This window comes from Bemisia tabaci, chromosome 7 (genome assembly GCF_918797505.1).
Source record: "Bemisia tabaci chromosome 7, PGI_BMITA_v3".
Lineage (NCBI taxonomy): Eukaryota > Metazoa > Arthropoda > Insecta > Hemiptera > Aleyrodidae > Bemisia > Bemisia tabaci.
The window spans coordinates 40,705,440-40,720,614 of record NC_092799.1 but is presented as its reverse complement, the minus strand read 5'-3'; the positions used below and the strand labels follow the sequence as shown (position 1 = coordinate 40,720,614).

The following is a 15,175-nucleotide window of genomic DNA, read 5'->3' as shown; positions in this document are numbered from 1 at the left end:
GGCGAATCCACGGGGAACACCTCCGGTTTTCCGGCCGACGCAGGGTGATACATTGCACCTCAATATGACTCCCCTCTAATCAGCCGGTGGCAGAGAGAGAAATATCGACACACCTCGTCGACAGCACAAAGGCCGAAACGCACACCAAATTAAGAAAAGGGATGAGGGTGGGGCGGAAGGGAGCAGAATTTCGGTAGGTCTAAAAATCCGGCATGCGAAGTCCTCTCGAAACGTCAGCCTTTCTAAAGAGTTCAAAGCCGGTCCACTAGGGTATTCGCCCACGCGCACTGGCGCCACTGTCAAATTTCTGCACTGAATCTTCAATTCCATCCGCGCAGAACTAGTCGAGCTCTATATAGTACCGATGACGCCGAGTCTTGGTAACGAATTAGTGCTCCTATTTCCCGGAAATAGTACAGAATTTCGAAAATTTTTCGAAATTTTCTTGAATCTTTCGCGGAACTTTTAAACTTCCCGAAATGTTCCGGATCTTTTACATTTTCCGGAACTTTTGAAAAAATTAAAACGAATCCCGGAAATTTTGATGATCATTTAGTGGGAGAAATTGGAACAAAAAGGTTTTATGTCAATAGAGATAAGAGGGCTTAACGTTTCATTTTGATCAAGCAATTTTAGGCCCTGGAAATGTCAAAAACATTAGACCATCATCACTTAGATTTTGTTTACAATTTTTGGCATTTTTCGTCCTATTATGCTGAGAAAACTGAAAGCTGTAGAAAGCTCTGATATTGACTAAATGTTGACTTTTCGATGCCGTGGGTCTTTCATTCCCCGTGTAAGGTCACATGCATATAAAAAAGAATGACCCCCTAATTGGAAAAATTGTGACAAATGTCCCATTTAACAAAAATGACATTCCAAATTACTGGCGTGAGTTGCGAGGAAAGGCCCATCGAAAACTAACTCATTTCACCAACGATCTGACAATCGCACCACCCTGTTTACCCTCTCGAAGTTTCAAATGTCTCCTTTGCGAAGGAAAAAAACCCTCATTAGATTGACAAATGACTGTTTTTGGAAGGGTCCATTGTCAAAAGACCACCCACGGGAAGGGGTGAAACGATGACAGATAAAATTAGATTGTAAAAAGCTCGAAGGAGTTGCCGTGGAGCGAACATCCCTGCGAAGTTCGATCGGAAAAAGAAAGACTTAAACGCCCGATTTGGCGACGGGGAATCTCAGGAAGTGTATCCGGAGTTCCGGAAAATATTGACATCTTGCGGAATAATTACCCCCTCCCCCGATTTGAGGGGACTGCGAGGCGTAATTTATCGGCGAGGTTTTGTGGGCTTCTAAAACGAGATCCCTCGATAAATTTAGCTGCGTGCGCCGTTTAGTCCGCAGCACGGTTACAGTGAACTTGAACCGATAATTAGCGGTCTCGATCGCCGGAATGAACTACGGACAACCGGTGATCAAAATTGTTTACGCCGTCCCGAAACTGAGAAGTCTTGTATTAGCGAGTTAACTACTGGATGAATCAAAGCGGTTCATCACCTGTGAAACTTGAAACTAATTTTGTAAGTCAGTCTCTATGAGCGATAATACGTGCTTAGGGTGATTCGTCCCTGGTTCGAGGCGTAGTCGAACTGTCGCACAGTGGATCGAGTCAATTAGGGAGGTCGGACATGGAATTTTGGACCAAAACTGCAAATTTTGATGTTTATTTCGTTACATTTTAATTTCAAGATGTGCTTTTGGAGGAAAATTTTACGCGAGAACCAATGAAACCACTTTTCGAACCTCAAAGATTTGTATAGACGGAGTTATAAGCGTTTAAAGTTTCGAAATGTTGTCCGACCTCTCCTATTGACTCGATCCACTGTCGGGCGTGCAGTCTATCACATCGAGTGAGTAAAAATCTCTGCAGATTTTGACTTTTTACCCAAAAAGAAAACGAAAGCATCTACGGATGAGCCTAAAAAATCACTCTCAACCTATAAAGTGAAAAAACTCATAGATATAAAAGGGGAGAAAAACGTCGCATTCGACCCAGATGCAGAGGCCAATCATTACAGTATCGGATCAAACAGTTTTTCAACGAGACGAATTTCATTTCAAAAATTTCGCGTCCCTAAATTTTGCAAATTTTTTGGTTAAGAATGATTCTTTGACGCTTGTGCGCAGGGGCTGTCTTTTCTTATTCTATAATAATTCCCGTCAGTTTAAAAGTTCAGTATAAAATTGCAGCGATACAAAATTGGTTCTCTCGCATTTTTATATTCTTGTGCCAAAACTGCCGTGCTAAGGCAGAATGCCATAAGAGCATCCAAACGTTGCCAAATTCTTCCCATAAAAAATGCATTTTTGAAGAACATTTACATGAAATTTTCTCCTTATTTTCAGGTATTTTGGATTAAATCAGGAATAAAATTCTTTGAAAAATTGGGGGAAAAATAGTAACAAGTTACCTCGAAAATTAAATTTTTCAAGGGACTTATAGGCAACGTCTGACGGCTTATGCGGCGTTTTTCCATTGCACGACAGGGCACCCCTTCCATTTCTGCGAAGCGGCAAGGGGATCTTAATCACCGATTCCCGAAATAAAAACGCAGGGCGGGGAAACAGTGGATGCCGAATCCAACAAGACTTGTCATCGCTGTAAAAATATGCAGTTGAAAGGGGGCTATCAGCGCACGCATCGGAGCGCCGGTTCAATTCTCGGGTGGAAAATTATGACTGCGGAAAGCTAAGCATGACCAGGGGAGGGGGCCGGGGGGCAGGGGGGAGGAGGGTCCGCCGACCAACGATATTACCGCGTTTGCTGCTAAAAAGCCATCGGAATAAACATAAAAACAGATTTGAGCGTTTCAAACGTTTCGGGGCTGTGATGAAAGTACTCCATTCACGGAATGTTATCACTCTTTCACTTTCCGCGTTGGTTGTAAATGACGCGCTCTTGTTCGCCGACAGATGCGTCGCCCTTTCCAGAACCGCGAGGGGGGGGGGGGGGGGGTTGCATCGTGTCGGAACGAATTAATTTGGGGAGCGAGGTGCGTAATAGGCGGTAGCGAGGGGAAATTAAAGTAAAAAAAAGACCTGTGTGGCACTCATTGCTTAATTCAATTAGAGGCTATAAAATGTCGTTAAACAAAATAAAGTTACCGGGCCGCAATGTGAAAAAGCTCTTGAAAAAAACAATACTCTTTCTGTACTCCTCGAAAACAATTTGGGCTCGTCTTTTAATATGTATAAACCTGGCACTTGAAATGGCCTACAGTTTACCGATAACCATAATCGTTAGAAGTCTGTCCACAAAACTAGTGCAATACTGAAACTTCTTCACAAAAAAGTGAAATCCGAAAATTCAGAACCGCGCAGCAGTCCATTGAAAAGAATGTTGGTTGAGCAGCACCAGTACCTCATTATGGCTAAAGCTAAACCGCAATTCGTTGATGAAAGTTAAGAAACACGTGATGCTGATTGCGACACTTATTTTTTCTAGCTATCACAAAGTTTTTGGTAAAGCTCTGATTAACTTACGAGTGTCTCGGTTGAGGAGAGTTCAGCGTGGGCGAAGAAATCAGGCCTGTCGACAGAAAGCCAGACCGGCCTGATTTCTTTGCCCACGCTGAACTCTCCTCAACCGCGACACCCGTGAGTAAAGTAGAGCTTTAACAAAAACTATGTGTTGGCTGGAAAAAATCAAAATTGTCGGTAAAGCTATAAAATAATTTACTCTCGGCTTGAATGGAATACACTTGAAAACCTGCAACATCGCTTTTAAGATGAGTGCTTTTGAACTTGCATCAGCGGACGCTACTTGACTAATGCTGCAGAGATTTGAATCAGGATATTAAAAAAAAACATACGGAAGTAAGGATGTTCTCCCTCAGATGTAGATTTTGAACTTTTACTACGCTTGGACTTCGGGGTGAGGGGGGGGGGGGGTGTCTCAGCTCAGAAGCAACTGTTAAAAATTGATTCATAGAACAATGAAATATGGACGCGTGCATGCTCCGTGAAATCCAATAAAAAAGCACGAAGAAAACAATACAGGATGAAACTCACGGATTCACAGGCGGAGAATGGGATGGATGAAACGCCATTATCACAATCTAGGAGACGCAGTCAAAAAATTGTCCAAAACGAACGAGATTGAACTTCAATAATCCTGCACAATCGGCGAAGCGCGAACAAACTACAATCGGCGGAAAAAACTACAATCGACGAAGCGCGAACAAACTAAATTCCCTTGCATACAACTATTAGTTGTCGTAAGGGCGAGCGATGAACACGGTCAACAATCGGAAGACTATCTGAACGAACTGTCAATCACATATGATCTTCCGGGGTGGGATACGAACCTATCCGAATTCCGAACTACGGAGAGAAATCGAAAGACTCAATCACTCTCATCACATCCGAGCCTACCGCAGAACTGAGGACCTACCAACTCGCTCGTTCTAGAGGTCGACGAGAGAGGCGAGACGAAAAGTGCGGTCAAAAATCGCCGAAAAGACACCGACAGGAAACTGAAACTGATCGTGGAGTGGAGCTAGCGGCGGGGGTGCGGGGGTGCCGGCGCCCGGAGACCTTTGCTGCCTCGTCGCAGACTGACCGAGTCAAAAGAAAATTCAACGGAGAAACTGAAGACTCGGCTGCGAAGCTGAAATACGAGATAGGGAGAAAACATAGCAAGCTACGTACTGGGCGCTGCATTTTTTGGTCTGATAAGGCGACCAACGGACGTTGCCAGATGTGCAGAAAAATCGACTCTTATTTTCAGCTGTTTTAGGTTGGACTGCGACTTGGCAAAATACTGAACGGAGGATAGATTTTTCGGAACACCGTCGGTTTTTGTGCACAAGCTCAACACCCAGAGACGGATCCAGCAATTTGGCAACGCCGGATTTCTTCCATTAAAACCTATGCTAAATAATCGATTCCTGTCAGAACACCAGGCCCCTTCAAGAATCGATACATTTTCATGGGGTTTTTTTTGGAGAAAAGACAATGTTGACAATTTGCTGGATCCGCCAATGTCAACACCAAGATCGTAACTTTGGTACGAGGAGAGGGACTCATTGTCAGCCACAGGAAGATCCAAGAGGGGTAATAAGCCCGTGCGCCCTTCCGCCCCCCCCCCCCTTTCGAAGTGTCTGGATCTGCACATGACCTCATCGTCAGCTGTAAAAAAATCACCCCCCCCCCCTTCGAGAAAATTTGTATAAAAAATTGTAAACTTGATTTTAATACTTCTGCGCTGGGTGCGGGGGGGGGGGGGGAGAGCAGCGTTATGTTCACGTTACAGGGAATTGAGGTTTGAGCCCTGCTGCCATGGTTAAGACAATCGATTCTTAAGTGCATGATGGTTTTTTGTAGTTTTGGCGTAAATTAAGCGATATAAAGGGAAAGATGAGAAAAAAATGTAATTAAAGAAACGTTAGAATGAACTTTGAAGCTTTTCAACGAATATTACTAATTGGACTGCATTTTGCAATTTGGAACTATAAGATCTGCCCCGGTTTAAAAACAACGTATGTGCCATTAATTTCCCTATGCACATGAGTGTTTTTTCAGATGAGCCAGAATTTATAGTTCCAAATTGCAAAATGCAGGCCAATTGCATATAGATTCGCAGGTTTATTTGTGAGAGCCAGCTCTTTGCTTCCTCTGCGAACTTTTCCGTTTTCATATGGTAGAGGCTGAAGTCTCGAAAACCATGATGAAATTTTTGAAAAGACTAGGCAGTTCTGGCACAGAATTTACCGTAGTGATTCATCTGAATAGAACGACTTCTCCTCTCTGAATTGTGATACAAGTTGTTTTAGCGCCAAGTCGGGGTGCCGCGGAGGAGCGAGCGACGGTTGGTGATCAGCACGCGTAATGAAACGGACACCAATGACAGTGGTGGTGGTCCAACCTTAAAGAGCAAGGGAAAGACATGAGCGGCGACATTTTTTCACGAGAAATTGATAACGATGAGATATGAACAAGTGCGACGCTTTATAATTTTATCATAATACTCATGATGCCATTTTGTCCCAAATGGTGCTGCGATTTAGTTGATTAACCAACCAACAGTCATCAGTGACAATAACTCAAAATGGAATGTATTCCCCTGGACCCTGCCGTAAATAGTCATAGTTACTGATCGTCGTATCAAATTAACAACACTGGAAAAAAAACCACATTGGATCTAGAGTCTAGACTCTTGAAAACATTGACAAGAAAAAATACTCTTGATTCGATCGGATTTTTGCTCGAATCAAAACGAAATCCGCTTAAATTAAGAGGCTTGGTTCTTGATTTAAGCTAAATTCTGATTGAATCAAGAGTACTTTTTCTTTTCGATGTTTTTAAGAGTCTGGACTCTAGATCCAATGTGTTTTTTTCCAGTGAAACTTAAAAATAAATTTAAAAAAAATCAAAGAAACGGGATTTGAAACAACAATTATTGAAATACAAGCTTGTTTATAGTTCTGCTATCGATGTGCTCTGGTGTATTCTGTCTGGTTGATTGGGAGGATCCGATCCGAATCAGGGAGCTCGGAAGACGAATCAATTAAAATCACGAGCGCCCTAATGAAGGGAGCTCGGAGGAAAAAAGCTCCCCGCAAGTTGCGGAGCCGCACAAACTAGGAGAATAAACCTGGCGAGCGAGCGTTCGCGGCGGGGGTTGATTTTTATTCCGGCGCCCGCAACTTGCAACGGAACAAGTCGCCTTTGTTCCTCCTTATTGTTCAATCCATTCCGCAGCGAATAAAACAGGGTGTTCCAACCCCAATTATAATTTAACTACTTCGCCGGGCGGAGGGATGGTCGCCGGGAGAGGGGATGGGGAGGCGGGGGTTAATGTGCAATATCTCCGGCAATTATTCCACGGGTTCGTGAAATTCATTCGAACTTATTTACACCTGACCTTTGGCGCCATTTAAATGCAAATTATGATGAGGAGGCAGGTGAGCCGCCAGCATTGCGGCAGATGGGAAGTGCTCGGCGAAAATCCGACTCTTTGGAGGGGTGCGTTTGACTTTTTTGACTCTTGGGGGCCGCCCCTAAATTACGTGACACTCCAAGGGGGGGCGGGGGGGGGTCTTCGATAGCGTTCCGCGGCGTTACAGAAGGGGGGGGGGGGGTATAGTGCGAAGCGTAACTTGACGAGTTTAAGTGTTTTTTTCGAGTTTCTATATAATTTTTGGTCGGTTGTCTTTGGAAGTTTTAAAGGACCTCGAATATATTCTCTGCAATACTTCACTTTCCCTCGCTAAATAAAAACGCCTATCCGTGCAGTAAATGTGGGGTAATATTTAGAATATTTTTATCGAAAGGAGAGGGGGGGATCCGGGCCAGCGTTTTGTAATTTTAGGGGCGTCTAGCACAGCGTTACAGAGCGTGACAGGAGGGAGGAGGGTTGTCAAAAAACCGCAAAAGCGTCACGTAAGTGTTAGGAACGACCCCTTAGGAGGAATGCGTTTGACTTTTTTGACTCCTATCACGACGAGCTTCACAATCTCTATCTCACTGCATCGAGGCGGTTTCCGGCTGCGCCGTTTTCGCTTTTTGATGGACTCGAAAGAAATTTTGGCTGATTTCCTCCTCTTCGCGGTGGGTGGGATGGGAGGACAGACCTGCGAAACATTCGACGATGTTTGCGAACCCCTCTTGCTGCTATGCGTGGGGCCGCTCGGATCACGGAACGTGCTTCCTTCCTTGGCTTTAATGATCGCACTTCCTTTTCGCTGAGAATTCGTACAAGGCTCGAGAAAAAGAAGCCGCTTTGATTGTTAGATAACATGGTAGATTTGTATATTTTTCCGTTTCCAGCGAAGGAACGTATCTCCATTCCAAGGTTGCGAAATATACGTGCACAATTCTTACGATGTTTTTATCCAAACACTATTCTACTTTCATTTCTCTGAATTTTTCCGATTTTTCGGTATAGAATAATTATTTAAGCTCATCATGCGCAGGGGCTATCGTCCTTTTTTTTTTTTTTTTTTTTTTTTTTTTTTTTTTTTTTTTTTTTTTTTTTGCTGAAAATTCAAAATCTGCCGAGAGTTTTGACCTAAAAGATGCGACACATCGCATACCAGTTCGACCACGTCACTTGAGCTTGACGAATCACCTTAAAACCAAACGATTCCATCAGAAACTCAAAAAGACCCTGTCCGAGTGAAGATTTCCTTAGCCCCTTACGGTCCTGTCACATCAGTCTGAGTAACCGAAAGCTCCGGGCAGACGGTATGGGCGTGGCTTTATACGTTAGACGGCCGACCTCTTATCTCGGCTGCAGACGACACCAGTCGAGAGGGGGGCGGAGAGGGGGGAGGTGCCAAAGGGGCCGGAGCGGGGCGCGACTGCAACTCGGTTGCGATGCTGTAAATTTTTTTCGCTGGCGGGACCCCCCCCCTCCCCCGGGTCTTCGCCCCCCGCCCCCGGACGAACTATCTCAAGAAGTTCAGTCGAGTCGTACGACAAACGCCTGCGCCAGCTCGAGACTTGGTGCGACACAGTCCGATTCGCAGCAAATCTGCCTTTAAAGAGGGCAATTTCTTGGCCACGACGCACAGTGCACGGAGAAAAAAATCTCGTGCGTGGAACCCGAAGTTTAGGTTATATGGATCTCTAAAGTTTTCGGATTGAGCATCTGAACACTTCAGGTCTAGCTGTCGAGGTTCGGATCACACATCTGAAACTTCAGTTCTTACATTTGAAGTGCTTCAGATGTGAGAACCGAAGTTTTTCGGATGTGGCACGAATCATGACCCAAGAATAGGCATTTCGCAAGAATTACTAGCTAATGGCTGAAGCTTTTCTTTTTAGGAGAGACACGATATTCATATCACCTTATTACACCTTGCGCGAAATCATCGTCACATTCGTCATCACAAAAACTCCACACAATTCAAGGATCTTTTATACCGTTTTGAAGCTGCTCCAGGCTGGGCGAAAAGGCACATAATTAATGTGCACAACCTTACCTTTGGTATCTCTTAAAGGTCTCTGAAGACCCTGGGGACCGATTTGATCGAAGAAGAGCAGTCGAAGCGTCTATGGCCGGCCTGTTGCCGCATTTCCCAGTTAGCGTCTGTCAAAATCGACCCGTTCGAAGTCATAAAATTGAAAATCTTTTGGACGGATTTTCTTTATTTTAAAAACATGATTTGTTTGAAACCTGACAATGCTGTTGAATGAATTTTTATTATTTACGTTGCCAAATGCGCCGAGGCGATTACTGACCGAAAATTCAGAGAGGGAAAAATTCACGAAAGGAAAGTGACGGTTTCTACCTGAAAAATATATAGGGAATTGAACTGACGCTATACAGGTGAGGAGGTTGGTTTTTTTCACGATTATTTCGCCTTCAGATTTCGATATAGGCCAGAGCGTATCCTTCGTGCAGTAACAGTTATCTATTCGAGACTTTGTATTTTGCGTTGATTAGGAGGTCTATTTTTTCATCACTCGTTTTTCTATGATAATATTTACCGTATTGGTTCATTTGAGGTTATGCACATCTTACATCCTCCAGTGATAAAGGCGAAAGGCGATTTAACAAAGTTTTCATGTGTTATTCTTAGATATGCTAGTTTAAATTGTTACTGCCGTATAATTGAAATTTTTGTCAAATTTTAGCTTCTTATCAATGTTACGGTGGGTCGCCATCTTGTTAGTTCATTTACGGCCGTATGAGCATCATGAAGCCTAAAAACTCGTTGACCAATCAAAAAGCGGCACAGTTTTCCTGTAGTTAAAAGATACGAATGGCCATACTCTGTCTATAAAAGTATTCTATATTAGGCAGGTGTGTTGGTGTATTCGGTGTAAAAATACTCGCAAACTTCCTAGGTGTATTAGAGGAGGGAATTTCACGAAAACTTGGCAACGCAGGTACCGAGTGGAGCCCGGCAACTTTCCTAATCCTTCGCGCAGTTTCTTAAGTCTTGATCACCGTTTTAAATAACTTCACCCTCCAGACCTGTCGGCCCGCTTTTTTAATCCTCCCCAGCGACCGACCGGCTCAGAATTTACCGGGCGAAACGTTTAAATTTGATAAAAAAGGGGGAAAAACTAACTTCCACCTTGATCCGGCCGTCCCTCAACCGGCGCGGCGCGGCGCGCGGGGTCCCTCAGGGCGGTGTCATTGGCATCCACTCGGAGAGAGGCCCTTAAGCGCTTCTCTCTTCCCCGCCTCCTCCCTCCGAGGAGAACATTTTATCGTCGATTAATCGAGTCCACGTCATAGCGAGTTCCCTCTGTGTTTCTGACCCGCGTAATTACGTCCCTGAACACTAGGTCAGCCGCTTACTTAGACGTGACAAGTTCGCGGGTCAAAAATCTCATTAGTTTCCGTCTCCTTTATCTGCTTATTGGAATTATTTTAATATACTTTTTTCTTTTTTTTTGGCCTTTGCAAAATAAACCTCAACACGATTTTCCAACTTTTAAAAGATTTTCACCAAGATTTGTGGTCTATTCATTCTGACTGTGCACACACAAAGTCAAAAGTGGATTGCATTTTGCAATAAGAAACCGTTATCTCTGGCCCATCCATAAAATCACCTTTCTGCGTAGGTAAACAAATGACATTTATGTTCTTTCTAAATAGAGCCAAAAATAGTGGTTCTTTATTGCAAAATGTGGTCCAATTGATACCTCATGATTTTCGAAACAATACAGATGAACACTATAGCTTGACGGCCGTTCAAGTATCACGTAACGCGCTTTTTTCGATTTTTGCCCCCCCCCCCTCTCACCTTGTAACGCACCAGTAACGCAGCCCTACACCCCCCCCCCCCTTTGAATTACGTAACGCTGGCCTAACCCCCTCTCCAATTTCCAAAAAATCGAAAATGCTCATTCGGGGAGGGCGGAAATTTCAATTTTTTGCTCGTTTTTTCAAAGTTTTTTTGTTACCCCCGGCTCGGATTTGTTCCATTACGCTGAGCTTGGCCCCCCTCCTCCTCCTAAGTATGCGTGCAATTGTACGGCCTCTTATCACAGCAGCATACAGGACAGGTGTATGGTCATATGACACAGGAAATATGATGTCAATCCCCTTTTCCATGTCAGAATCTTAGAGATTCGAAGGGATTCATTATTAGTTTTCCGATTGTCTAGAACGCCTCCCGGCCGTGACCCCCTCGTCGGGGATTTATGAGGCTCCTCGAGATACTTCGAAAGCGCGTCCATAATTTCATATTTCTCGGTTGTCTGAAGCGACTTCCGACAGCGACAGGGCCCGCGGAGCGGGGCTCGGCACAATGGCCGTGGCGACAGGACGGCGGGACTAAATGGGACGGCGGCGGTTGGAGCCCCCCCAGAGAACGTCGATGGATTTCGGATGATTCATCCTGGGCCCCCGCGCCCGGACCCGGGCCTGGATCCCGGCCAAATCAAATATGCAACTCGAGCCGGAACTCCTCGAGATCTTCGCGCAAACACCATCCTACCACCCTCAGCAAGAACGCCGTATGAGACCTCGGAATCTGCCACATTTCCACCCGCAAATTCTCTATTTTCCGGGAGGGTTACGTAGTGAAAGTCCTCGAATAAAATAAAAATTTTCTGGAAAATTTTCCAATTTTTCCCCTCAAATGGACCGAGTTAAGCAGAAAGGAACAAAGTCACGTTAGCGATTGCCAACAGAAGAAGGGAGGTTGTCTAAGGATGCCTTGGAACGGGAGGGGGGAGGGGAGGGGGCTGGGGTGGTCAAAAAGCCACACTGGAGAAAAAAAATCACATTGGAGCTAGAGTCCAGACTCTTGAAACATTGACAAGAAAAAATACTCATGATTCAATCAGATTTAAGCTTAAATCAAAAGGAAATCTGCTCAAATTAAGAGGCTTCGTTCTTGATTTAAGCAAAAATCCGATTGAATCAAGATTAATTTTTCTTGTCGATGTTTTTAAGAGTCTGGACTCTAGATTCAATGCGTTTTTTTCCAGTGAGAGTTACGTAGTAAAAGTCCTCGGATAAAATAAGACTTTTCTGGAAAATTTTCCAATTTTTCCCCTCTAATGGACCGTGTTAAGCGGAAAGGAGCAAAGTCACATTGCGATTGCCAACAGAAGAAGAGAGGTTGTGTAAGGATGCCTTGGAACGGGGGGGAGGGGAGGGGGCTGGGGTGGTCAAAAAGCCGGCCTGTTATTGCTTTTTCCTTGAAATTTTCAGATACTCTTAATTTTAAAGCAAACATGATTCTGCTGAAAAGTGCTACACTGGAAAAAAACACATTGGATTAAGAGTCCAGAACTCCAGACTCTTGAAAACATTGACAAGAAAAATGACTCTTGATTCAATTAGATTTAAGCTTAAATCGAAAGGAAATCCGCTCAAATTAAGAGGCTCGGTTCTTGATTTAAGCATAAATCTGATTGAATCAAGAGTATTTTTTCTTGTCGATGTTTTTACGAGTTTGGACTCTAGATCCAATGAGTTTTTTTTCCAGTGTAGGCGCAAATTTTCAAATAATTCATATTAATCAGAGAGAATTCGGCAGCGCCCTGATTCTGATACGACGTTTTTTCTCGCCCGACGCGTCGTGCTCCCGTGCCGCCGCGGAAATAGTCGCATCCGTCAACGGACGCCCGACGATATCGTCGCCGTTTCCGAATTAATTCGTAGTTTCACAGACGATAGAACGTAACTTTATTTCAAGGTTGTGAAATGTTTAAATTGTGCATTCATCGGGAAACTTTGCTTCCTCAACTAGGAAACTATTGGAACTTTGTAACAGATTTAACTGATTTTCCTTTCGATCGCGGGCAAGATTCAGCGAAGTTTCGGATCAAAATCGCCGTCACGGGAAAAAAAGGTGAGTTGTTTGAACCAAAACTCGGAATTACGTAAAATTTCGTCCGAATCAAAGACTTCTGCAAAAATTTCGTGGGTCTCTTATAGACAAAGATTTTGGGTTGTATTTTGTCTGAAAAATGCTAATTAACTGTAGATGCAAGTCACAGAACTCACGCTAGTGTAGACGGTTAGAGGTTAACTGCGTTGGTCATGGCCTACCTGAAACATAAAGAAAGAATAATGATGTAAATGTCGAGTTTTCTGACCATACCAGGGTGTATGGAAATTTGATATTCATACATGATCATAAAAAGTTTCAAACCGAGGATTTCATAATCATCTCCCTATATTATCAGGATACACTGTTGCGCTTTCAATCAATCTCATTTCTGTTAATGGAGAGGTATACATTATTTAATAAAAATATTTAAAATTCGAAAACAATTATGGTATTTAGGTACTAAGCAAAACCTATGAAGCAATGATAGTGAAGATCAAGCCCATATACTATCCCGTCCACTCTAAGCTGACAGTAAAAAAGGGGCTGAATCAATCTATAAGAATCGTATCGGCTCGAGAAGATAAGGTATGTGTTGCGGTTATCCATTTGTTTCGAAAATAAACAATCCCTCACTATATAGATAAAAATAAGAAGAAGAAAAAACAAAAACAAAACTAATCTAATAAATGATGATCCTTCATTATGTTGTGCAACTCGAAGTCGTTGAACTCGGGGTCAAACTTTTCATCATCCTTCCACAAGCCTATCTCGATTGTGAATCAGACTTAAATAGAACTCATCGTGACCACTTTTCGTTACAAAGCTCACCAGTCAAAGACAAAATCCATGCAATATAAAAGAAAGGCATTTGAACGTAATTTGATGGACGACCGTTCAATTCACAGGCAATGCAAAATATTTATTCCTTCCACTCTCAAAAAATATTCCACCGGAGGTTCTGCGTGGCCTAACGGAGGGTGTTAAGTTGGCATCCAATTTTCCTCGGCTAAGGCGAGGGTCGAAACAAGTCAACATATCCTACAATATCCGCTTTCGAGAGGCTGAGCCGCCGTGGTATATTACAGGGCACGGTGTCGTTCGACGCGCGACGGAAAATTGGAAAAAGCAACTTATAAGAGGAAAATTCCGAGATCCGTCTGTAATAGTTGATAGGATAGAGAGATAAAATTGCGCGCGCTTTATTGGGACGATCGGACAGATTGTGTTCCATTTACACGGAAAATTGCGTGAAAAAGGTGAGAAACTAGCGACGCGGTTGCCACGCACCTGGGAGGAAACCCCACCCCGAGCCGGAAAAGCGTGGAAAGCCGACAACCGAGTGTGAAGCTAGTGTTTTTCTCCACACTCTGGAAACGGATCCCCTTTTGCTCAATCACTTGGCTCCATGATGAAGTGGAGGGGGCGAGGCGGAGGCAAAGGGGTGCCAACGCCGGGAATTGGTCATATTTTATCGTCCCAATTCCCGCAATTTCATGCGCACTTATTTTCCGGGCCGGGGCACTAATTTCGGAGCCGGATAAAAATTGGGGCTTAGGACTCGCGAATAATAAAAAAAAAAACCCCGTGGAAAAAAACCCCGGGAAAACAAAAGCGAGGAACATTGCTCGGATGTTTACCGAAGGAGGGAGGGTGGAGAGAAGATCCCGGTACAAAGTGTGATGGAGCACCCGCGAGGGGGGGCGGCGGGGGGAGGAAACTGCGTCTGCAGGTGCGGGCGGGGAGGTGCGGGGGCGGGGAAAGCGAGAAAATAAACTTGTTCGCAGTGAGATGAGGTGATGAAACAGTTCGCCGCTGAACTGAAATTACACCTTGTAGAAAATGCCGGGGCGGAGGGGGTTGCGAGGGGGTGAAATGTTCGGTTAAACTTTTAATTCGTTGGCCGGGGAAGATGTTGAGACAAGCGGGTATTTTGTTTTCTGGAGAGCGTTCGCGCTTTCCTTGGGAGTCCCCTCCCCCCGCCCGCCTCCGCGCCCCTCCCAGCGCCGGGAATTAGGGGAGCCAGGTAATAAAGAGTTGTAAGATATCATCGGGGTGACTCATAAATTTTCCGACCCTCCGCGCCCCTCCCCTCCGTTTGATGTTCAATTCGTTCGTACATCATGCTCCAGTCTCGAGTGTTTTTCATCCGGGCGGCTTTAACCCCAAAACCTCCTTCCCACCGCGCTTCCCCTAACTTCCCTCCTCGCGGGTTTCCAAAGGGACAGTTTAAAACACTTCCCACAAATTATAAAATTTCCCACCCCCAGGCGCGCTTTGCTCACCTCAGCTAGGCCTTTTCACCCATCCGAGACGCGTGCCCCCCCCCTCCAACCGCGTTCTCCTTATCCTTATCTGCTCCATTGCGCTCCAATTGCCTTTGATCGGCCCGATTTATCACGTGTCATTTT

General features: G+C 44.4%; 1 protein-coding gene across 3 annotated transcripts in view; it reads right to left on the bottom strand.

Annotated features, from left to right (window-relative positions):
- Nucleotides 1-15,175, bottom strand: part of LOC109032981 (irregular chiasm C-roughest protein) — a 511,490-nt gene that overhangs the window by 31,989 nt on the left and 464,326 nt on the right. Inside the window, exon 1 of one of the 3 annotated variants that reach the window (XM_072302618.1) lies at nt 12,941-12,974. The exons of 1 other annotated variant lie outside the window; for it this stretch is intronic. Coding sequence is in view for 1 of the 2 variants with exons in the window: in XM_019045350.2 (XP_018900895.2) it covers nt 4,033-4,070 (38 nt within the window). In the remaining variant the exon portion in view is untranslated. Of the gene's footprint in view, nt 1-4,032; nt 4,556-12,940; nt 12,975-15,175 lie in introns of those variants that run through there. One more of the 3 variants, XM_019045350.2, reaches the window with a different exon arrangement.